At 41.2% G+C, this 25708-nt stretch overlaps 1 protein-coding gene across 4 annotated transcripts in view; it reads left to right on the forward strand.

Moving 5' to 3' along the window:
• The first annotated feature begins 15906 nt into the window (after window positions 1-15906).
• The window catches only part of MIA3 (MIA SH3 domain ER export factor 3), a 55570-nt gene continuing 45768 nt past the window's right edge, over window positions 15907-25708 (forward strand). For all 4 annotated transcript variants that reach the window (XM_030302310.2, XM_030302313.2, XM_030302311.2 and 1 more), the window contains exons 1-3: window positions 15907-16056; window positions 18968-19101; window positions 22960-23046. In XM_030302310.2, coding sequence (XP_030158170.1) covers window positions 15924-16056; window positions 18968-19101; window positions 22960-23046 — 354 coding nt within the window. In that variant the 5' untranslated portion in view covers window positions 15907-15923. The remainder of the gene's footprint in view (window positions 16057-18967; window positions 19102-22959; window positions 23047-25708) is intronic.

Consider the following 25708-nt stretch of genomic DNA (forward strand, 5'->3'; position numbering starts at 1 on the left):
AAATTAGGTGGAACCGGACACAGGAACTTATATGTCTGTATATTAGTGGCAATTTCAGATGTTTGAGTTTCTCTCTTTGTGCAATAGAAATTGGGATAATATTTGTCAGGACTAGACAAATAGCACATGCTGATAGGTATTCTTGCCTTGTATATGACTCACTCTCAGTACAACATACCCTTTGACATGACTTTGACATGGCTTTTGATTGTGGCGAAGAATTTAACCCTATTGGCCATGCCCAGCACAGAACTCCATTCTCCGTGGCTTTCAGAACAAGATATTTGCTTTAATTCCACTTCAGTCATATGATCACTTAAAGTCTGATAGCTTTCTGCTTTTTACTCTATTAAGTCTAAGTTTTGTGCTTGATTTTCAAGGACTTGTGTAATCTGACCTACTCTGGCCACCAAATTTATCTTCCACTACTCTTCACTAGGATCATTTCACTCTGGTAACATTAGATCCTCTTACTGTCCTTTAAACATTCTGCCTCTTTTCTCTTATGTTGCTTTCTTCACTTGCCTTTTCCTTTCTTTTTAAAATCTAAATCCCACCTATTCACCAAGACCTAAGTCAAGTTCCACCACTATCATTTGTTCTCCTCCTTCATTGAACTCTTTAGTGCTTAGAATTTGTACCTGTTTTGAATGTGAAACTGTGTTTTCATGTTAGCACTTACTGTGTGGCAGGGTTGTGTCTGCTTCCCATCCCCCCCCCCCCCCAACTTGTTACAAAGAGAGATGATTATTATTAACAAGAGAGATTTGTTTATCTTTTAGGAGTTTCCACTCTGAAGAATATAATAGGATCCAGAGTCCTCCCCCACCCTTGAGAATTAGAGCCAAGGTTGGGCCTCCTTGGGCACAGCCGTAACAGGTGGACCCATCTCCTAGACACTGGCTACAAAGGATGACACTGGACACAAAAGAAGTCAGAACTCTGGGAAGAGAGAAGATCTCAGGATGCCTAGCAAGAAATGATACTGTGCAGGCTGATCTGGCTGAGTAAAACAAAAATGTATTTGTTGCTTTTCTGACTCGCTGTTTTATAAATAATTGCAGGGTTTTCATGTTTAACTAAGACCTTTACTAGGATTTACCTGGTTTATAGATCTTCAGTTACCTTTAAGGATAACAGTATTTTATCTCTCTCGGTGAATTATTACAAATTATTTTTCTCGGTATAATTTTTTGATAACTCTGTTGAGATATAAATGTTATTTTTTTTTTTTTATTTTAGAGAGAGACAGCGTGAGCAGAAGGAGAGAGAGAGAATCTTAAGCAGGCTCCACATTCAGCACAGAGCCCAACACAGGTCTCAATCCCACGACCCTGGCATGGTGACCTGAACTGAAATCAAGAGTCAGACACTCAACTGACTAAGCCACCCAGGCTCTCTGAGCTATAAATGCTATTTAAAAATAAATGAATGAATGAATGAATGAATGAATGAATGAATGAATACTATTTAAGTATTTAAATTATACAGTTTTCTAAGATCTGACATAGGCATACACACCTAAGACCATCACACACCCCCAGGTATCTTTGTGTTCCTTGCCTCCCTGTCCTGTTACCAAGCAACAACTGTCATTATAGATTAGTTTGAATTTTCTAGAATTTTATATAAATAGAATTATAAGTATATATTTTTTGGTCTGGTTTATTTCACTCAGAATCGCCTTACTGTTGCCAGTATCAACAGCTCCTTATTACTGATAAGCAATATTCCAAAATTTAATATCTGTTTATCTATTGATGGACACCTGGGTTGTTGTTTGGCGCTTTTTGTTTTTGGGGTTTGTTTGTTTGTTTTTACTATTACAAATGAAGCTACTATGAACATTTGTGAACAACTCTTAGTGAGGTCATTCTTTTATTCTTCTTGAATAAATACCTAGGAGTGGAAAGACTGGGTTCATTATGGTGGATGTGGTTTAATTTTAAAAGAAACTGCCAAACTGCCAATTATAACCAGCAGTGTCATGAGAAATCCAATTGTCCTCATCCTTGTCAACACTTGTATAAGTAGTCTTTCTAACTTTAATAATTTTAGAGGATATGCACTAATATTCATTGTGGCTTTGATTTGCATTTTCCTAATTACTAATGATGTTGAATATCTTTTCGTATACCTGTTTTCCATGTGTGTTTCTTCTAAGGTGAATTCTCTATTTAAATCTCTGGCCCACTTTTTTGAAATTGGATTGTCTTCTTATTTGTAAGTTGTGAGAGTTATTTATATATATTCTAGGTTTAATTCTTTCGGATATATGTTTTGCAAAATTTTCTCCTAGTCTGTGGCTTACTTTTCCATTTTCATAACAGTGAATATAGAAATGAGAGCAAAAGGTTTTTTTTATGAAGTCCAATTTATTGATTTATTTCATTTAGAGTTTTTTGTGTTTTATTTATTTATTTATTTATTAAAACATTTTCTCTAATGTTTATTTATTTTTGAGAGAGAGAGAGAGAGAGAGAGAGAGAGAGAGACAGAGAGAGAGACAGAGCAGGAGCAGGAGAAGGATAGAAAGAGAGGGAGACACAAAATCCAAAGCAGGCTCCAGGCTGTCAGCACAGAGCCTAACACAGGGCTTGACCTCACGAACCATGAGGTCATGACCTGAGCCAAACTTGGACGCTTAGCTGACTGAGCCTCCCAGGCACCCCTATTTTTTGTGTGTATTTTAAAGGCTTGCCAAACCCAAGGTCACAAATATTTTCTCTTGTTTTCTTCTAGAAGTTTTATAGCTTTAGTTCTTACATTTATGTCTATGAAGTATTACCAGTCATCTTTTGTATATGTTATGTGGTAAGGGTGGAGGTTAGTGGACTTTGTCCATTTCATCCTAGTTGTATCATTTATTGGCATAAAGTTGTTCATGATATTCTCTTCATATTTTTTTTTTTTTTTTTTTTTTAATTTTTTTTTCCAACGTTTATTTATTTTTGGGACAGAGAGAGACAGAGCATGAACGGGGGAGGGGCAGAGAGAGAGGGAGACACAGAATCGGAAACAGGCTCCAGGCTCTGAGCCATCAGCCCAGAGCCCGACGCGGGGCTCGAACTCACGGACTGCGAGATCGTGACCTGGCTGAAGTCGGATGCTTAACCGACTGCACCACCCAGGCGCCCCTTCATATTCTTTTAAAGTCTGTAGGATCTATAGTGATGTCCTCTCTGTTTCATTTCTGGTATTAAATGTAGTCTTTTTTTTTTCTTCCTACTCAGTCTGACTAGAGATGTATAAGTTTTTTTTTTTAATTTATTTATTTTGAGAGAGTGCGCGCGCGCGCACACACACACACACACACACACACACACACACACACACGTGAGTGGGGGAGGGGCAGAGAGGGAGAGAGAAAATCACAAGCAAGGCTTGATCTCTCGAACTGTGAGATCATGACCTAAGCTGAAATCAGGAGTTGGAAGATTAACCAACTGAGCCACCTAGCTGCCCTGAGGTTTATAAGTTTTACTGAGATTCAGAAATGACCTTTTGGTCTCATTGGTTTTCTGTTTTCTTTTTGTTTTCTATTTTGTTGATTCCTGATCTTATCTTTATTATTTCTTTCCTTCTGCTTGGGTTTTAATTTGTTCTTATTTTTCTAGTTTCTTAAGGTGGAAACTGAAGTTGTTGATTGGAAACTTTTCTGGTTTTCTAATATAGACATTTAAGCTGTAAGTTTCCCTCTAAGTACTTTCATGGTGTTGCACAAATTTTGATATGTTGGGTTTTCACTTTCATTCACTGTGAAATACTTTCAGATTTCCCTTTTGATTTATTCTTTGACTCATGGGTTATTTAAAAGTTTGTTACTTAATTTTCAAGATTTGGAGATGCTCCAGATTTTTTTTGTTATTGATTCCTAATTTAATTTCATGTGGTCAGAAAACATACTTTAACTGTTTTGAAAATTTTTAATGTATTGTTTTATGGCCCATGATCATGGTAAATGTTCCACAAACAGTTGAAAAGAATTCATATTCTACTGTTGTCAGGTGGAGTGTTCTAGAGACATCAGTTAAGTCAAATTAACTGTGTTTAAGTCCTCTATAACATTACTGACTTTCTCCTTACTTGTTCTATCAATTATTGAGAAAGTGATATTGAAGTCTCCAAGTATAGTTGTGAATTTGTGCCATATTCCCATCAGCTTTGTTTTTGCTTCATGTATTTTGAAGCTTTCTTATTAGGTGTATAAATATTTAAAATTGTTATATTCTCCTGATGAATTATTTTCTGTAAATTTATGAAACATTTTCCTTTACCCTTGGTAATAGTCTTTGTTGTGAAATCTTTCTCTGGAAACAAAACAAATGACCAAAGGAGAAAAAGAGAGAAAGAGAGACAGATCAAGAAACAGATTCAAGGGGCGCCTAGGTGGCGCAGTCGGTTAAGCGTCCGACTTCAGCCAGGTCACGATCTCGCGGTCCGTGAGTTCGAGCCCCGCGTCAGGCTCTGGGCTGATGGCTCAGAGCCTGGAGCCTGTTTCCGATTCTGTGTCTCCCTCTCTCTCAGCCCCTCCCCTGTTCATGCTCTGTCTCTCTCTGTCCCAAAAATAAAAATAAACGTTGAAAAAAAAATTAAAGAAAAAAAAGATTCAATTATAGAGAACAAACTGATGGTTGGGGTGGGGGGTTGCTAAATAGATGATAGGGATCAAGGAGTGCACTTGTGATGAGCACAGGCTGATGTATGGAATTGTTGAATTACTTTATTATACACCTGAAACTAATATAACAATGCATATTAGCCAACTGGAATTAAAATTAACTGGGTGGCTTAGTCAGTTTAAGTGTCTGACTTCCGATTTTGTCTCAGGTAATGATCTGGTGGTTTGTGGGTTTGAGCCCCGCGTCAGCCTGGGTGCTGACAGTGCAGAGCCCACTTGGAAGTCTCTCTCTCCACCCCTCCCCTGCTCACTCACATGCACATGCATGCATGCTCTCTCTCAAAATAAATAAATAAAGGGGCGCCTGGGTGGCTCAGTTAAGCATCCAACTTCAGCTCAGGTCATGATCTCATGGTTTGTAAGTTCGAGCCCCACATCGGGCTCTGTGCTGACAGCTCAGAGCCTGGAGCCTGCTTCGGATTCTGTGTCTCCCTCTCTCTCAGACCCTCCCCCACTCGCACTCTCTCTGTCTCTTGAAAATAAATGTTTAAAAAAATTAAAAATGAGTAAATTTGAAAAAATAAAAAATTAAAACATTAATTTATTTTGATATATTTTTAAATGTTTACTTCTTTATTTGTGAGAGAGAGAGCAAGGGAGAGGCAGAGATAGGGAGAGAGAGAATCCCAAGCAGGTTCTGCACTGTCAAGCACAGAGCCCAACTTGGGGCTTGATCCCATGAACTGTGAGATCATGACCTGAGCCGAAATCAAGAGTCAGACACTTGACCACCTGAGCCACCCAGGCGCCCCATACTTTGTGTGATATTAATATGGCTATTCCAGCTTTGTTTTGTGTTAGCTTGGTTTATCTTTTTTATTTAAAGGGTGTTTTCCTTTTTTAATTTTATTTTAGAGAGCAAGCACAGGGGAGAGGGGCAGAGAGAGAGAGAGAGAGAGAGAGAGAGAGAGAGAGAGAATCTTTTTTTAAAACTTTTATTTAATTTTTTAAATTTACATCCAAGTTGGCATATAGTGCAACAATGATTTCAGGAGTAGATTCCTTAATGCCCCTTATCCATTTAGCCCATCCCCCCTCCCACAACCCCTCCAGTAACCCTCTGTTTGTTCTCCATATTTAAGAGTCTCTTATGTTTTTGTCCCCCTCCCTGCTTTTATATTATTTTTGCTTCCCTTCCCTTATGTTCATCTGTTTTGTCTCTTAAAGTCCTCAAATGAGTGAAGTCATATGATATTTGTCTTTCTCTGACCAATTTCACTTAGCATAATATCCTCTAGTTCCACCCAATCTTGCAATGGCACGATTTCATTCTTTTTGATTGCTGAATTATACTCCTATATATATATATATATATATATATATATATATATACATACTCCTATATATATATATATATATATATACACACACACACACACCACATCTTCTTTATCCATTAATCCATTGGGCTCTTTCCATACTTTGGCTGTTGTTGATAGTGCTGCTATAAACATTGGGGTGCATGTGCCCCTTCAAAACAGTATACCTGTATCCCTTGGATAAATACCTACTAGTGCAATTGCTGGGTCATAGGGTTGTTCTATTTTTCATTTTTTGAGGAGTCTCCATACTGTTTTCCAGAGTGGCTGCACCAGTTTGCATTCCCACCATCAATGCAAAAGAGATCCTCTTTCTCCACATCCTCGCCAACATCTGTTGTTGCTTGAGTTGTTAATGTTAGCCGTTCTGACAGGTGTGAGGTGGTATCTCATTGTGGTTTTTATTTGTATTTCCCTGATGAAGATTGATGTTGAGCATTTTTTCATGTGTTGGTTGGCCATCTGGATGTCTTGAGAGAAACAGAATCTTAAGCAGGTTCCACGTTCAGTGCAGAGTCCAACATGGGGCTTGATCCCATGACACTGGTATCATGACCTGAGCCAAAATCAAAAGGCAGATGCTTGGGCGACTGCATGATTCAGTCGGTTAAGCATCTGACTTCAGCTAGGTCATGATCTTGCAGTTTGTGAGTTCAAGCCCCACATTGGGCCATTGGGCTCAGTGCTGGCATCTCGGTGCCTGGAGCCTGCTTAAGATTCTGTCTCTCTCTCTTTCTGCCCCTCTCCCACTCGTGCTCTGTCTCTGTCTGTCTCTCTGTCTCAAAAATAAACATTAAAAAGAAAAGGGCAGATACTCAACCAAATGAACTACTCAGCCTCCCTAAAGTGTGTTTTCTTGTAGGAAGCATATAGGTGAGTTTTGCTTTTTATAAATTGAATCTGAAAATCTATGCCTTTTAAAGGAGTTTTTAGATCATTTACATTTAATGCAATTAATGATATGATTATGTTTAAATCTGTGGTCTTAGTATTTTTCTTCCTGTTTGTATACTCTGTTCTATGTTCCCCCTTTCCTCTTTTTCCCTCTCCCTTTGGATTAAACATGTGTTTTTCCTCCTCTGTTGATTTACTAGCTCTACCTCTCTGTGATTTTGTTGTTGTTTGTATTGCTATAGGGCCTTTAGCTTGTACACACCTTTAGCTTGTTATAGTATACCTTCATGTGATATTTTTATCACTTCCCTTATAGCTGTAGGTCTTTACAGCAGTATAGTTCCATTTATCCTCTTCTGCCTTTATCTAATTGTGGCCATACATTTTACCTGTACATATGTTGCGAACCTCACAAGATGTTATTATTTTTGCTTTAAATAATTAATTATTTTTAAGAGAGTTTTTTTTTTAATTTTTTTTTTCAACGTTTATTTATTTTTGGGACAGAGAGAGACAGAGCATGAACAGGGGAGGGGCAGAGAGAGAGGGAGACACAGAATCGGAAACAGGCTCCAGGCTCTGAGCCATCAGCCCAGAGCCCGACGCGGGGCTCGAACTCACGGACCGCGAGATCGTGACCTGGCTGAAGTCGGACGCTTAACCGACTGCGCCACCCAGGCGCCCCAAGAGAGTTTTTTAAATAAGAAAAAATATTTTATATTTTATGTGCATTAAATAGAAACATATTTCGTATTTACCCACACATACATTTCTTGTATTGTTCTTTTGTTAGACTCAGATTTTCATCTGGTCATTTCTGTCTGCCTAAAGAGCATCAACATTTCTTGCAGTATAGATATGGTAGTAATGAATTCTTTTAGCTTTTGTGTATCTTAAAATATATTCTATCATCTTTTTGCTTTGTTTTTTATATTTAGAAATTTGCTTTTATGTGATGGGAAATCTTTTTTTTTGTAATAGTGTTATTGATATATAATTCACATAACTAAACAATTCATCTATTTGAAGTGTACAATTCAATGGATTTTAGTACATTCACAGAGTTGTGCATCACACAATCAATTTTAGAACATTTTGGTCACACCCCCAGAGAGAAATCCTGTACTCTTTATCTGTCTTCTCCCAATACACCTATCTCTTCAATCCCTAGAAAATCAGTAATCTACTTTCTGTCTCTATAGATTCAAATATTTTGGACATTTCATATAAATGGAGCTATATAATATATGGTCTTTGTGGGTGGCTTTTTCACTTAGCACAACATTTTCAAGGGATATTTCTGTTGTAGTAAATATCAATATTTCATTCCTTTTTTATTGCTGTTATCTTGATAGACCACCTTTTACTTATTTTTTTATTTATTAACTTGATGGACATTTGGGTTGTTTCCAGTTTTGGCTATTATAAGTAATGATGCTATGAATATTTGTATATAAAGTTTTCTGTGGATATATTCTTTATTGCTATCAGTTACTTACCTAGGAGTGGAATTAATTAGTTATATGTTAACTCTGTTTAACCTCTTGAGGAATTGCTAGGTTGTTTTCCAAAGTGTTTGCACCTTTTTACACTCCTGGTCATTGTATATTTTCTCCGGAGAAATGTCTATTTGAATTCTTTTCTGTGGGTTTTTTTTAATTAGGTTATTTGTCTTTTTATTACTGAATTTTAAGAGTTCTTTATATATTCTGGGGCACCTGGGTGGCTCAGTTCATTGAGTGTCCAACTTCAGCTCAGGTCATGATCTCATGGTTCATAAGTTCGAGCCCCACACCAGGCTTGCTGCTGTCAGCATAGAACCCATTTCAGATCTTCTGCCCTCCCCCTCTCTCTCTCTGCCCCTCTCCTGCTCATGCTCTCTCACTCTCTTTATCTCTCTCTCAAAAATAAATAAAACATTAAAAAAACACATAAAATAAATAGAAGTTGTTTTTTAAGAAAGAGTTCTTCACATTTTCCAGATACAAATATCTTTAAAAAAATTTTTTTAACATTTATTTATTTTTGAGACAGACAGAGACAGAGCATGAATGGGAGAGGGTCAGAGAGAGAGGGAGACACAGAATCCAAAGCAGGCTCCAGGCTCTGAGCTGTCAGCACAGAGCCCGACACGGGGCTCAAACTCACGGACCATGAGATCATGACTTGAGTCGAAGTTGGATGCTTAACTGACTGAGCCACCCAGGTGCCCCCTAGATACAAATATCTTATCATGTATATGAATGGCAAATACTTTCCTCCTTTCTGTGTGTTTATCTTTTCACTCTTTTGATGATACCCTTCGAAGCACAGAAGTTTTGAGTTTGAAAAAATCCAATTTATCCAATTTATTTTTTTCTTTGGTTGCTGTGCTTTCAGTGTCATATCTAAGAAATAATTGCATGCGCCAAGATTTTTCCCCTATGTTTTCTTGTAAGATTTTTATAGTTTTAGCTCTTACATTCAGGTCTATGATCCATTTTTAAGTTAATTTCTGTACGTGGTATAAGGTATGGTTCAATTTCATTCTTTCACGTACGAATATCTAGTTGTCCCAGCACCATGTGCTGAAAAGACTTCACCTAATCTTTGAAAAATATTTTTACTTAGTATACAACTCCAGAGTGTCATTCCCCACCCCCAACCTCACCCCCACTTTAAATATGTCAAACAACTGTTTGGCTTCTATTTTTCCAATGAGAAGTCTTCTGTCATTTTATCTTTGCTCCTCTGTACATAGTGTGTCTGTTTTCTCTAAATGATTTTCAATTTTGTTTTTTAATTACCCATGGTTTTAAGCAATTCAATATGCTTTGGTGTTTTCTTCATGTTTCTTGTGCTTGGGGTTTGTTGAGTTTTTTAGATCTGTGAGTTTTCAGCAAATTTGGAATGCTTTTATTATTCTTCAAACATATTTTCTGCCTCCCATCTCCTTCAGGGACCACAATTATACATATATTGGACTGAAGTATGTGTACTGATGCTCTGTTCATTTATTTCCATCTCTTTTCTCTTTCTTTTTGGAGAGTTTATATTGCCTTGTCTTCAAGTTCAGTAATGTTTTCTTCTGCAGTATCTAATCTGTTATTGATCCCTCCTATTCATATTTTTCATCACAGCCATTGTTTTGTTTACCTAAGTTTAATTTGGATCATTTTTACATCCTCTATGTTTATACTTTGCATGCTTATGCTTTTCTATAGCATAATATGTATATCCAATATACATAATATAACTGTGTTATATTGTGTAATAATTGTGTCACTTGTGAAAATTTCTATTGATTGATTTTCATTTTCATTATGCATTGTATTGTCCTGCTTCTTTGTATGCCTCATAATTTTTTATTGGATTCCAGACATTGTGAATTTACCTTGTTGGGTACTGGATATTTTGTATTCTTTTAAATATTCTTTAGCTTTGTTCTGGAATGCAGTCAATTTACTTGGAACCATTTTGACATTTTCAAGGTTTGTCTTAAAGCTTTGGTAGAGGAGCTTTCAATCATAGGCTGACACTTTCCCCTTTTCTGAGCAGTCTACCTGATGCCCTGCTTATTACAGGTTTTCCACTCTGATTGATGGGAGCACAAACTATTCTCTACAACAGTTATTCTTCCTGTCCTCTCTGGTGGTTCTTTCCCTGGTCTCGGGTAGTTTTTTTACACACAGGTGCTTATCATTACTCAGCTGAAGACTTGAAAGTACCCTCTGCAGATCTCTGGAGCTCTGTGCAGTTCTCTCTTCTCCATGCAGCTCTCTTCTCTCCTATTCTCTTCCCTGCAAATTCCAGCTGCCTTGACCTCCCCAAACTTTCAAATCTATCTCTTCAACTCAAGTAGATCACCGGTTTGAGTGTCCTTTCTCTGGTTATGGCCAGGAAACTTCACCCAGAGAGTAAGCTGAAGCAATCATAGCAGTCATCTCATTTGTTCCACTTATCTTAGGGATCATTGTCCTCTACTGGTTATTGTCCAATGTCTGAAAATTGTTTCATATATTTTGCCCATTTTTTTCAGATATTTAACATGGTGGGGGGGCGTAAATCTGACCCCTGTTATTCCATCTTGCCTGGAAGACATATAAATATGTCAATAAATATTTTACACCATTCTCTGAACTCTGAGTGGTTTCATCATTGGCAATAAACTGGGTTCTTTCTGGAAACTTTAGTATTAGTCCTACTAGAAGTTCCTGGGCAGGCACCATGAGAAGTCTACAATTATATATGTTATTATTCTGCCTTCTATTTGTTTCAGATGTATTTCTCTTGTCTTCTTAAGCAGACTGCAAAATCTTTAAGATCAGGAGCCCTCCATGTCTTATTTTTTATGCTCCCCCCCAACATTTTTTTAACTCTTACTCAACCTTTACCTCAACCTTTACTCAACCTTTACTCAATTTTACCTGAAAATTCCATTTGAGGTGTTAATAATACACTTAGGATTAGAATTTATGTTAAGCATCAGGACCACATAACCAAATGCTATTAAAAATGAATGCCTGCAGGAGCACCTGGGTGGCTTGGTCAGTTAAGCATCCGACTTTGGCTCAGGTCATGATCTCACCATCCATGGGTTTGAGACCCGCTTTGGGCTCTGTGCTGACAGTTCAGAGCCTGGAGCCTGCTTCAGATTCTGTGTCTCCCTCTGTCTCTGCCCCTCCCCTGCTCACGCTCTGTCTCTCTCTCTCAAAAATAAATAAACATTAAAAAAATTTTTTTAAAAATGAATGCTTGGGCTCCTGGTGGCTCAGCTGGTTGAGTGTCTGCCTCTTGATTTTGGCTCAGGTCATGATCTCATGGTTCACGGGATCGAGCCCCACATCAGGCTCCATGCTGACAGCTCAGAGTCTGGTTGGGATTCTCTCGCTCTCCCTCTCTCTCTATGCCCCTCCCCCACGTGTACACACCTTCTTTCTCTCTCTCTCTCTAAAATAAATAAATAAACTTAAAAAAATGAATGCTGATTTATCCACTGTAATTATATATATATGTATATATATATACATATATATATAATTACAGTGGATAAATATACAGTGGATTAGAGTATATATATATATACACATATATATATATACACACATATATATATATACTATATATGGAAGTATATGTATATACTATATATGGACTACCACCATCACCCTCATTGTGGTCAGATGAGAAATTTTCTCTCCATATAACTTGTTAATATCTTCTTAAGGCAATAATATAATAATTAAGAATACAGATAAGTGAAAACCTGGAAAATCAACAGACTTAGCAGGCAGTTCTTCACCAACTGAGAGCTCTCATCCTTCATGTAAAAGCATATCTGAATATTTGTCAAAGAAAATATTAGCAAAGTAATATGGAATTAGATCATTTTGGAATTTTGCCCTTTCCACCAATGAATTGTCATTAATTCTACTCTAAATAGAAATTTAAAAAATTAGAATTACTTTTATCTGCCTTATCTATTCTGGTAATACATAGGAAAAAATACACAGTGATTTCATTCACTCTCTCCACAACAAATATGCCCTTAATCAACAATAAATGTATTCCAGGTTCTGTTCCATGTGTTGAAGATCCTGCTGAGGGGAAGACACAAAATACCTTGTTCTTATAGCATATTTTCTCTTGGTACTATTTACATATGGAGGCTCCATGTAGGTTAGTGGTGTAATATATTTATCATATGTGAGTAATCATGGGTTCATCTAATGAATCATTTGTTGAGTACCTCATAACATCCCAGACATTTTTCTAGACATTTATGTTATAGCAGTGAACAAAACAAATTTCTTGCTCCCAAAGAACTTCTATCTGGGGTAGGAGGCAGTCAGATAAACAAATGTAAGGCTGGTAGCAGTGCTGTAAAGAAAAGCAAACCAGGATGATGAGCTAGATAATCATGAAAGGAGCTCTATTTTATATAGAGTGATCAAGAAAGGCTTCTCTAACAAGAAATAGTGTCATTACAGACACTGGATGAAGTGAGGGAACTAGTTAGGTGGACTGTTTGGGGAAACTGTTTTAGGTTGATGCAAAATTGCAAGTACAAATGTTTTGATGCAAGAGCGGACTTGGCGAGTTTGAGTGGAACTAACACAGAAAGAAGAGTGTTAGGAAGTGGGGGTAAAAGGGATGAGCTAGGTCAGATCAAATAATACAGCACAGTCTATCATAAAGTCATTGCATTTTAGTTGGAAATGGAAAGCTGTAGTAAGGTTTCGAGCAGAGGAGAGAGATGACCAAATTTACCTTGTGAAATGATCACTGTGGTTGCCGTTGACAGGGTAGACCTTAGGGAGGCAAAGGCAGAACAGTGAGAAGGCTATTGTAACCTTTCAGGTGAGAGATGATGGTGGCTTGGCCTACGGTGTTAACACAGGAGATGGTGAGAAGTGGACAGATTCTAGATGTATTTCCAATGCTTTCGCTGAGTGAATAAAGAAACAAAAAATGAATATATACTGTATGATTCCATTTATATCACATCCAGCAATTACAAATCAATCTATAGCAACAGAAGGTTGTGTGGAGATTGGCAGAAAAGGGGAGGGAAGATAACAAAGGAGCATGAGGACTCTTATCAGTAATGGATACATGACTTATCTTGATTATAATGATGGTCTCATGGGAATATACATATGTCACAACTTATCAAACTGTCCACTTTAAATGTGGGCAGTTTATCATATGCCAATTACATTCCAGTAAAGTTATTAAAATAAAGAACACCCAGGATTGGCTGATGGGTCGGATTGGGTGTGAGAGAAAGAGTTGTCATGAATGATTTGTAAGTTTTTGACCTGAGCACCAGGAAGATGGGAATTAAAATGGCATTTATTGAGATATGGAAGACTAAAGGAGCAGGGTTGGAGAGAGAAAATAGTTTGGTTTTTAACCAATTAAGTTGAAGATGCCCATTAGATACACCTAAGATTCTAGCGCAAATAAACACAGAGTAGAAAAGAAATGAACCCTTGAGGGCACTATCTTGGATGGACAGTGGCCTTATCCATTGTACATTCTCTCCAGAGAATTATGGGAACTACACTGGACCAATGGGATATCTCATGGCCCCTATAGTCAAACAACTGTGAACATCTATGTGAACATCACATCTTTTTCTTTATTCAACACTATGGATCTCATGGACAGGCCACATTCTTTCCTCTTGCTTTTCTGTTGTTTTTTTTTTTTTTTTTTCTTCAATTTATTTCTTTTTGAGAGAGAGAGAGAATCTTAAGCAGACTCCATGTTCAGTTGAAGCCTGATGCAAGGCTCTATCCCACAACCCTGGGACCATGACCCCGGGTTCATGACCAGAGCCAAAAGCAAGAGTCAGATGATCAACTGAATGAGCCATCCAGGCGCCCCTTTACTCCTGCTTTTAAAGAATCCAATTAGTTTGGAAGACCAATTGATGGGTTTGGTGTTGAGGTGGATGAATAACCTTAGCAGAGAATATTGCAGTGAGAAGCCCCTGGTCACAGTCAAATGCCAAGTGCTCCAACCAAAGGCAGAACATTGTAGCCACTGCAGGTTTACGGCGTTTTTTCCCCTCCCCCATACAGAGAATTCAGTTATATCGTGATTTATAAAAAGATTTTGTGGGGCTCCTGAGGTTGAGCCTCCGACTTTGGCTCAGGTCATGATTTTCACCGTCAGTGGGTTTCAGCCCCGCTTCGGGCTCTGTGCTGACAGCTCGGAGCCTGGAGCCTGCTTCAGATTCTGTGTCTCCCTCTCTCTGCCCCTCTCCTGCTCGCGCTCTGTCTCTCTCTCTAAAATAAATAAACAAACAAACAAACAAACATTAAATTAAAAAATTATTTAAAAAAATATTTTGCTTCCCCTAGTCAGAAAATACAAAATATTGCATGTTGCTTGATGGAGGCTTTAGAGAATTGTGATAAAAAGGATATTCCCTGGGTTTGAATCTCAGCTCCATCTCTCACTAGGTGTGTAAATGCCCCAATTTACTCATCTTAAAAATGAAGATAGTAATAGCATCCTCTATTGTGAGGGACTATTGTTGTGAATATTAAACAAATTGATACGTTTAAAGACCTTAGGATAACACCTGGGCGTTAAGAAAGAACTCAATAAACGTTAGCTGCAATTAATTAGCTTCCCCCCCCCCCCCGACCTGATGTTTATTCTCTTTCGCTATTTTGATGTCATTTAGTTTCCACTAAATTGTGGATTTCTTTTGACAAGGGCCAGATACCTGTCTTTTGACCTACATCTTTCCCCACACCAGCCTAGTGTCTCCAAGGCATGAATGATAGCATAAAATGGAAGCTCAACCCATCTGTGTTGAATTACTTCTTCCCTTAGGGATAAAGGCCCAAGAATCTGAAGACCTCAGCCCTGGTATACACAGCCTACCCCTATCCCCCAAGGCTACAAACAAACAAACAAACAAACAAACAAACACAAAACACAAAAAAAGACCAAGCCGGCCACTAGTTCTAATTTCCATCACCAACCCACTATTCCACTACTCACGCCCCTTCCCAATCTAAGGGGATCATGGATGGGACCCCCAAGGAACCCCCGGGAGCCTGAACGAGCCCCCGGGAGCCTCAATCCGGAGACTAACAGCGGCAACTCGTGGGTGGGATTTGGTAGTTTGGAAAAGGAGGCACCGAAGCAACATTTAGGGGAGTGGGAGGGGGGCTGGTTTGGGCTGGACCAGGAACCAGAAGCTGCCAGAAGGGACCCGCGTTGGGACGGCGGGGTGGGGGGGGGGGGTTCCAAGGTCGCAGAGACCGGTGAGCGAGGAATGCGAAGAAGCGGGCGAGGGAGCGGAGACAGGAGCGCGGGCCGCCGGGGCGGAGACAGCACGGGGTAGCGGGTTCGAGCCCCTCGCCGAGGCCGTGCTGACGTGTCGCCCCGGAACGCCGCGGCCTCCGGCGCCGCCCCGCCCCGCCGCGCGCCCCGCCCGCCGCGCTCCGCCCTCGGCCCCGCCCTCCGGCGCCCGCCCCGCCTCGCCTCCGCCTCCGCGCCGCCGGCTCCCCCGCGGTGACCACAACATGGCTGCGGCGCCGGGGCTGCTCTTCTGGCTGCTCCTGCTCGGGCTGGCCTGGCGGGTGCCGGGCCAGCCGCACGCGGGCACGAGCCGGCGCTTCTCGGAGCACAAGCTGTGCGCGGACGACGAGTGCAGCAGTGAGTGGCGGGAGGGCGGCGACGGCGGCGGCGGGGCCGCGCGGGGGCGGGAGCCGGGCACCCCCGCGAGCCGGCCGGGGGCGCAGGCCGGGCGGGCGCGACAACGGGGTGGGCGATCGCCGGGGCCGTGCGCCGTCCCCTCGGTCTTCGGCGCCCGCCGGCCCCGGTCGGGGGGCCGCGCCTCCCACTTGTTGCCAGCGTTTCCTTTCCCTCTGCTGATGCGGCGGGGTCTTAGGGGTGGCGGTGGCCCCCGGCTTCCTCGGGGGCGTCTCGCAGCGCTAGCTCCCGCCCGGTCCCGAGGGGAGTCGGGACACATGGGGTACGCGCCGCGCACCCTGGGCTCCCCGCGCTGCAGGGAGCGCTCTCCTGCCCCCGCCGCGGGGACTTGGGTGGGTGCAGTCGGGGCGCCGATGCGCCCAGGGCTCGGCGGGTGCTCTCCCCGTGGCGGGTCGGTGTTGGGGCTCGGGAAGTGCGCGCTGGCGCTGCCCCTTCGCCCAGCCGCTTTCTCGGGTTTGGGGCTCCTACCGTCTTCTTGACAGGGATTGGAGTTTGGGTTTGGGACGAGCCCGGAGTCCAAGCATGCAGTGTATTCCAAGGTCTCCGCCCCGGCTCTGCCTCAGTCCTGTCATTTCTGTGCTTGGGTGTCTCCTTGCAAACAGCCAGGCAGGGAGGGCACCTTCGGAAGGCCAAAATCTTTCGCTCTCGAAAGAGGCCAAGAATCTGCATTGGCCACCTGGGACCAGCAGCCTCCTCTTCTTTGCGCAGGAAGCGGAATTGTTCCCCAGTCCTAGGTTGGGGGTGGGGGATGGACTGTGGGCGGCGAGGAGGCCAGAGATGTCCAGAATCAGATGAGGATTATTAAAGTAATCATAATGCATTCCCCCAAGGGTTTCATAAACGCGATCAGCTTTAGCTTTAGTCACTTGTGTTGTCGGAATCTCTCCCTCTGTGTTTGTGGGACCGGAATCATTCTTACCGTCTCCCGGAGGGTCTTGAATAACCTTGTAACTTAGTGACAACCGCTGTTCGTAAATTGTAAACAACACATATAGAAAAAATATTCATGCCGAAGAGGCCGCATGGCTGCAGTTTATCTATTTATGTTAAAATCGGTGCTATTCACAAGCAAATTTCATAATTGGAGGAGTTTGTATCCACTGCAACACCGTTCAAGAGGAGGAGGCATCGTGGATTGCATTAAACTGGTTCCTAGAGGTAACCTAGGGCTGAAGCAACTAAACACCGCAAAAGTGGAGCCGATTTTACAGTTTTTGCCTTCAGTTTCCTCTGAGCAAACCCAGATGATTAGCAAGTGGGGTTGGCTAAGACGGAATGTTTGCTATGCTTTGCTTTCAAGGACTCCCTGACTTGGGTTCCTCAAAACCATAGTTAACGTGGAGAATCACATCGCTGATGCTTCCTTAGTACAGAGGCATGGTGTTGGAAGGGCCCATGGTTGTCACTTAAGTTGAGAAATGGCGTGTGTCCAAACAGATGTAACTGAACGACCGGCAGCGGCTGAGCAGGGTCTGGGACCGTGTTGCATAAAGTGTTTGTTTAGTAAGGTGTGCGTGTGTGTGCTGTCCTTGTGTACTTTCCAGACAGTTGTTTCACTGTGTGCATTATGTTGTCATCTAGTTTATTGTTATAGATTCTCCATGATCTCTTCTAAGGGGGAACAAAAGAAACATTACCACTTCCAGTTCTGATAGAACCCCCAATCTGAAATTGCCCATTACCTTCAACCTGGCCTTTCCCCCAATTCTATCTGGATTTGGATGCTGGGCATATATTAAAATAATCGGATTTTAGCATCAAAATTCAAAGAACCGCCTTCAAATCTATCTGTTCACCCCCCCAAGTATGTATTTAAAGATACATTTTAATGTATTGCTAATTGGCTTTAAGAAAAAGTATTCTTTCCATTCACCCTTCTTTTTCTCTGCTATTTAATTGCGTCTATTGTCCGTTTCATCTTACATCAGAAACTGTGTATTTGGCCACCAAAAAGAAAAATTCTGCTTCTACCAGTTTCTAGATCCAGTGTGATTTATGTCCTGCATTTTAAGACTGAAGGTAACTACTGAACAATTCTCATAGTTTTGCTTGTCCCTGCAATATGTGATGCCCACTTGTGATTTTTGTGTATAGACATAAATAAATGAGGGTATTTTCCCTTTGTTTTGAAACCTTTGTAATGTTGGGGACAATCAACATTACCTACTGTCATAATAATTCCACATTACCCTGTCATGTGATTGGACCCATAATAGGATGTGATATACTTTCCCATTAATTTATCCAGATACTGCACGGGGAGAACAGCGTGGCCTCAAGTGAAGTTGACAATGTTTACTGCTGCTGCATGATAGCAGTTACAGCCACTTAAAGATGGTGCCTTTTAGTGTTAGTTCAAGTTAATTGACCCCTCGGGGGTTCCTGGGTGCTCTCCCCTGTTCCTTATTACCTCGGCATGCAGTCACGCTTAAGCCAGACAGCATCTGCACTTGAATTTATCCAGTTGCACAGTGAAGCTTTTTAGGATTATGAAACAGCAGAGATTGAGGACAAGAAGGTTAGAGAGTTTCTCTTGAGACCAGCCATGTGTGGCAGTGGACTCACTGCTTTTTGTTTCCCAGCATTATCCTTGGAGAAAAACAGAGAAAGCGGCCCTCTCCCCTGTCTACTTGTAGGAGATGATATATAATGATAAGGCTCTAAAGATTTTAGTTAATTGGAGCATATGAATTGAAAGCGATTGATTCCAGAGAGTACTGGAGAAACTTGATTGTTGTTTACAGAATAGAAGAAATCTCCTTTCCTGATAAATCAGCGTGGACTCTGAAAGTTGAATCCTGACATCTATTTTTTTTTCCTCTCTTTTTTTTCCCTGCCTTGTCTTTACCTACAGTGTTAATGTACCGAGGTGAGGCTCTAGAAGATTTCACAGGCCCCGATTGTCGTTTCGTGAGTTTTAAAAAAGGTGACCCCGTATATGTCTACTATAAACTGGCAGGGAGACCGCCTGAAGTTTGGGCTGGAAGTGTAAGTACAAATTTGACATACTTTATTTTCTTACTTTTTATTGGCTTCTGTAGGGCTATGGGTTTAAATAACTGTTTTCTTGGGGTCTTTGATGGCATTCACATGTCCCCTCTGCTGGACTGGGAAAACAGAGGATGGCTGTGTGTCACCAGCAGACATCAGGCCTGGCCCTAGGTGGGGGCTCTGTTCCTTAAACAGGGCCCAACTGCTTCTGGTTATTGTTGCTCAGCATTAAGTCATGAGCCTTATCAGCTGTGGCTCCTCCGTGCACAGGAAAGGTTGAAGTGGCGAAAACAGAAAATTCTGAATTTCATTGCCGTGAGCATTAGCCCTAATCCTGTAAACTTTGTGCAGGACTGTGTTTCAGGTGTTCATGTTTAAAGTTGATTGTGTATTTCTTTTTTTCTAAATTATTATTTTTTAATTTTAAAAAAATGTTTATTCATTTTTGAGAGAGAGAGAGAGAGAGAGAGAGAGAGAGAGAGAGAAAGAGAAAGAAGGTGGGGGAGAGTCAGAGAAAGAGACACAGAATCCAAAGCAGGCTCTGAGCTGTCAGCACAGAGCCCGACGCAGGGCTTGAACCCATGAGCCATGAGATCATGACCTGAGCTGAAGTCAGATGCTTAACCGACTGAGCCACCCAGGTGCCCCTCTTTCTTTTCTAAATCATTAACATTTGTGAAAGATTGGCAGGTCTGGAAATAGGCAGCCTAATTGTGTATATTGTTACCGGTCTGTTAAAAGAGCAAAATGCCCTTTTCACTGTGTGTTTTTCTTGTTTCCATGTTTTGTTTGCATCTTCTGGGTCAGCCTGCTGCCCACCCCCGCCCTCCACTCTTCAGACACTTGCTCCTGGAGGGCCCCCAGCTGTTGTCTTCCCGGGCAGTTTTACAGGTGCCCTGATGGCAGATGTGGAAAGCAGAGACTCCATCGTGCTTTAGAATTTAAAAAAATTTTTTTTAAATTCAAGTATAATTAAATATATTTAATATATTAAATATACATAAATATATATTTATATATAATATAATATATATTAATATATAAATATATATTAATACTTAACACCGGGTTATATTAGTGTCAGGTGTACAATATAGCAGCTCTACAATTCGATACATTACTTGGTGCTCATCATAATAATTGTGCTCTTTAAGCCCCATCACCTATTTCCCCCGTCCCCCCCCCCCCCCCCCCCCCCCCCCCCCCCCCCCGCCGCCGACCTCCCCTCTGGCACCCAGCTGTTTGTTCTCTGGATTTAAGTGCCTGTTTTTTCATTTGCCTCTTTTTTTCCTTTGTTTCATCTCTTAAATTCCACCTATGAGTGAAATCATATGGCATTTATCTTTCTCTGCCTGACTTATTTCACTTAGCATTATATACCCCCTAGGTTCATCCATGTTGTTGCAGATGGCAAGATTTCATTCTTTTTTATGTCTGAGTAATATTCCAGTGTGTGTGTGTGTGTGCACGTGCATGCATGTGTGCACACGCTATGTCTTCATCTGTTCATCTATCGATGGACATTTGGCTGGCTTCCATGTTTCGACTGTTGTAAATAAAACTCAGGCTTTGATGTTTTTAATGAGGAGATTCCCTAGGAGTGACCTGATTGAAAGCCTTATGAGTTATCGTCCTTTCCTTTCTAAGAAGTGTGATGTGTGGACTGCTTCTTTACCAAAAGGAGTGAGAATTCTTCATGTCCTTAGGATTATCCAAACTTCCAGATATCCAGTCCCTGCTGTGGAAACTTACTTTCCATAAAATACCAGACAACAGAAAATAAGGCTTGAGAAACCTACATAAGGGGAAAAATAGGTTCATTTTGTTGGTGTTACAGATTCCTTGGGGGGGGGGGGAATCTTTTTTTTTTTTTCGTTTTTTTTTGACAGAGAGAGAGAGAGAGTGTGGGGGGGGGGGAGGGGCAGAGAGAGAGGGAGACACAGAATCTGAGGCAGCTCTAGGCTCCAGCCTGTCAGTACAGAGCCTGACATGGGGCTCGAACTCATGGACTGCAGATCGTGATCTGAGTTGAAGTCAGACACTCAGCTGACTGAGCCGCTCAGGTGCCTCCCTAGGGGTGAATCTTGAGCGACCAACTTGCTGGTTAGGTTCAGCCCTTATAATTCGGGTTGAGTCACTGTGTACAAAGAAGGATCTGTTCTGCTTCCTGCAAGTCTGCCGCATGAGATTTCTTGATAATCTTCACTCTGGGAAAGTTTTTTCCATGTACCTAGGCCTGTTTTATACACGGTGAAGTGGTTGAGTTGGAGCATTTGGTAAGTGAGCTTGACATATATGGCATTTTCCTTTGGCTGTATTCACCTCTCATGGTGCCTTCTTAGGGAAGCCCTGCCCTCAGCAGCCCAGCCAGAAGGGATCTTGCTGTCTGATAACTGTTCAGGTGGCACTTTGTTTGCACTGCTCACGTGGCATCCCCTATATTGCCTTTTTTTTTAAGTTTATATATTTATTTTGAGAGAGAAAGAGCGCATGCTGGGGCGTGAGTGGAGGAGGGGCAGAGAGAGAGGGAGAGGGAGAATCCCAAGCAGGCTCTGCACTGTCAGTGTGGACCCTGATGTGGGGCTCAATCTCATGAACTGTCCACCCAGGTGCCTCTCAAACTGACTCTTGTTTCTGTTTCTTAGTTTTCATCCTGCAGTCTTTTTTGGTTTCTTAGAGTTTTCAGATTTTAACTGCCAGTGTAGCAGTTTTTAATTACCCTATCTTATCTAATCTTCAAGGCTGTATTCTAGTACTGAGACTGGCTTTCACATATTTGCCAGATATAACAACAGCACTCCTAATGAGGCTATTTTGGGAGTTGGTGATAAGTAAGCCTTTTTTCCCTTGGTGGATTGGATCTGCCTCTCAGCCTCCTTCCCAGTGATCTGCTTTTCCTTCTAGACACAGTCAGTAGGGGACAGTGTGTGCCTCTCAGGAGGATGCTTTGTGTATTTTAGCTGTTAGTGCTATAGATAAATGGGGTTATTTTCTCTAAAGGTTTACTTTGCATGAAACTAAAGCTTCTTGTGTAGAGTAGTGTGAATTTTATTTTCTCTGCAAATACTCAAAAATCTAGTTTTTGAGGGGCGCCTGGGTGGCGCAGTCGGTTAAGCGTCCGACTTCAGCCAGGTCACGATCTCGCGGTCTGTGAGTTCGAGCCCCGCGTCAGGCTCTGGGCTGATGGCTCAGAGCCTGGAGCCTGTTTCTGATTCTGTGTCTCCCTCTCTCTCTGCCCCTCCCCCGTTCATGCTCTGTCTCTCTCTGTCCCAAATAAATAAATAAACGTTGAAAAAAAAAATTATAAAAAAAAAAAAAATCTAGTTTTTGAAAAAGCTACTACAGCCCGTTGTATCAATAAATATTTGCTGTTTTATTGTAGTCATCACTTATTTTAGGAATTTTATATTCTTTTTTTTTTTTTAAGTGTATTTATTTAAGTAATCTCTACACCCAACATGGGGCTTGAACTCAGAACCCTGAGATCAAGAGGCACACAGTTTTCCGACTGAGCCGGTCAGGTGCACCTGATGTGCTTAGTTTTAACCATAAAATATACAAACACTTTCTGTTATGTAGGTCTTTTACCTACTTCAGAAATCTAGCTCTGTGTTTAGAATTAAGTTGCATGATGAAAGGAAAGTTCAGTGGTTTTAGAAAAATTGACTTTAAAGTATTCTGTACTTAATTTTCATTGGAATAATAATCCGTGTAATCATCATAGCAATTATCTGTCTCTTGTGGTTGTACCTACCTACGTATCTATCTGTTTCCTCTCACTGCTGAAAAGTCTGTCGTTTGTATTTCTTATACAGAATTTTGATTGGTATGTGTTTTGCCTGTTTTTTCATACAGGTTGGACGTATTTTTGGATATTTTCCAAAAGATTTAATCCAAGTAGTCCATGAATATACCAAAGAGGAGCTACGGGTTCCCACAGATGTAAGTTATGTTATGGATTTTTAATTTTAATTTTAATTTTTTTGGTTCTCAATTATAAATTGCCTTTCGTATTCATCAGTTATAGTCAGTTAATGATTTTTGAAAGTCCTTGTATTTGGGCCAGAAAAAAAACAAGTTAACATTTGTGTGTCAGGTTTTAAATTAGAATCAGGTAACTTTTAAAAATAGAAAAAAAAGAAAAATGTTTGAAAAGAATTTATGGGAGACTGTGTCATTATTTGGTAATTGTCTAATATGTACAGTCATATAGGGTTTCTTTTTGCTGCTTTATATGAGAAAAAATTAAGAATTCAATATCTTTGTACTTAGTTATTAAGTTTAAGAGCTATACCTTTTTATAGGCTAAAGAAGAAGGTATCTCCATTAGAAAACTTTACTCATTGAATAGCTCTTAGACATTTTAAGTGTAGAGAAATCAGATTAAATGCTAAACTATGTACTAGGTCAGAAATGCCAATTTACAATAGTTTTCTTTTTTCCTTTTCTTTTTTTAAAGTTTATTGTTAGATTGTGCATGCAAGCGAGGGAGGGGCAGAAAGAGAGGGAGAGACAGAATTCCAAGGAGGCTGTGCATTGTCAGCACAGAGCCCAACACAGGGCTCAAACCCATGAACGATGGGATCAGGACCTGAGCCAAAATCAAGAGTCACATGGTTAGCCGCCCCTACAGTGGTTTTCTTATTACTGATTCTTTAGTGATTTAAGGGATTATAGTTACGTTACAGGTTTGGAAAAGGGAACCTGAGAGATTCTGAAGAGGTCTGGTCTCAGATCTGCATGGTACTGACTGTACATCCTATAAAGCATTCATCTGGGTGCATGACATAGCTCTGTGATGGCAAGGATTCTGTGTTCTGGGATCCTTAGTCCTGCGGATCATATTCTGGACTTTTTTTTTTTTTAATTTATTTAGTTTGAGAGAAAAGGAGAAAGAGGGGAGAAGGGGCAGAGATGGGGAGAGGGAGAGAGAATCCCAAGCAGGCTCTGTGCTATCAGAGCAGAGCCGGACGCGGGATTCGAACCCACAAATGGTGAGATTGTGACCTGAGCTGAAACCAAGAGTTAGACGCTTAGCCAAGTGAGCCACGCAGGCGCCCTGTTTTCTGGAGTTTTAAAACCTTCATTCAGAAATCTTTGAGCAGTTTTTTAAGGTTTTTTTGCAGTGCTACAGATATGCAGGCAGCTGGCCTAGGGCCATCGTTGGATGAGATTGGCAGAATATATGAAGTCTCAGAGCCAGTGCTGTACTTAACATTTCTTTGTAGTCTCAAGGGTCATAAAATCAGCCCCATTACCTGTCTGGCCTCATTCCTAATGAAGAGACTCCCCAGGATATAGGTGTGAGACAGCAGTTCATTGGCCGCGGTGACCTCACTTGTTTGGGAGTCTGCCTTCTTAGTGTACCTCCACAACATGCTTCCCTCAGTGTTAAGAAAGTGGCTTGGAAACGGATGTGGTGAAAAGAAGAAATTCATCCCTACTGCACTGGTCAGGGCTCCTCAGACTTTGGTGAGAGTTTAGTTAGGAGAAGAGAATTACCTGTGTTGGCTTTTTTTTTTTTTTTTTTTTTTTTAATTTTTTTTTTTTCAACTTTTTTTTTTTTTTTGGGCAGAGAGAGAGACAGAGCATGAACGGGGGAGGGCCAGAGAGAGAGGGAGACACAGAATGGGAAACAGGCTCCAGGCTCTGAGCCATCAGCCCAGAGCCTGACGCGGGGCTCGAACTCACGGACCGCGAGATCGTGACCTGGCTGAAGTCGGACGCTTAACCGACTGCGCCACCCAGGCGCCCCTACCTGTGTTGGCTTTTAAACTTACTTTCCGTTTATGGCCCCATTTACGTCAAGTTGCTTATTATTGGAGGAAAGGAAGAATGTAGGTTTATGCCTAGTCCTGAAAGCAGACCTTAATGACACCTACCACCCTGATGTAGAATAGAGTATATTCCTTACTGAATCTTGTTTTCAAGTTGTACTTGAGGTAATAGTTAAGTGGGGAGCCCCCTGACACCCTTATTTGTGCCTTTAAATTTTTATTGCCCATGCACCTATAATTTAATAAGGCTGTATTTAATAAGGCTTCCTAGGCTGATTTATCTTTCCCAGCGCCAAGAAAATATGAGCCAAAAAAAAATCTGTGTAGATTTAGAGCCTGACAGCAAGGTGATTCTGCCTGTCTCTAGCTGGTTAAAGAGAGAAGGATAGTCTGGAGGGCACAGTGATGGGGAAGCTGGATCATCTTCCAGCTTCCCCTGTGCATATTATTATGACATGAATTCCCAAGAGATCAGGCACAGTTCTTGGGAGTTGGGGGACCCAATAAATGACACCCTGTTTTTCTCCACTTGTGCTCAGAACAAATTGAGAGACTCAGGAGTCAGGCATGTGGAGACCAAGGTATCACTATTACTTACTGATAAAACTTTTTGGTGAACATGGCTTGGGTGTGCAGAAGTAATGGGTTTCCTAACTTTGTCGTGTGGAATAAGACAGATGTACCCAGCCAGGGTACAGGGCTAGCTAACAGGGCTAGCTAGCCTCCCCAAGGGGGCTGTCTCTATAAAACTTAAAGCATGGAGTGGAGAGGATATGTGTTCCCTCTAGCAGGTCCCAAACAGAAAACAGGGATGGTGCAGAGCAAAC

Source organism: Lynx canadensis, chromosome F1, assembly GCF_007474595.2.
Source record: "Lynx canadensis isolate LIC74 chromosome F1, mLynCan4.pri.v2, whole genome shotgun sequence".
NCBI lineage: Eukaryota > Metazoa > Chordata > Mammalia > Carnivora > Felidae > Lynx > Lynx canadensis.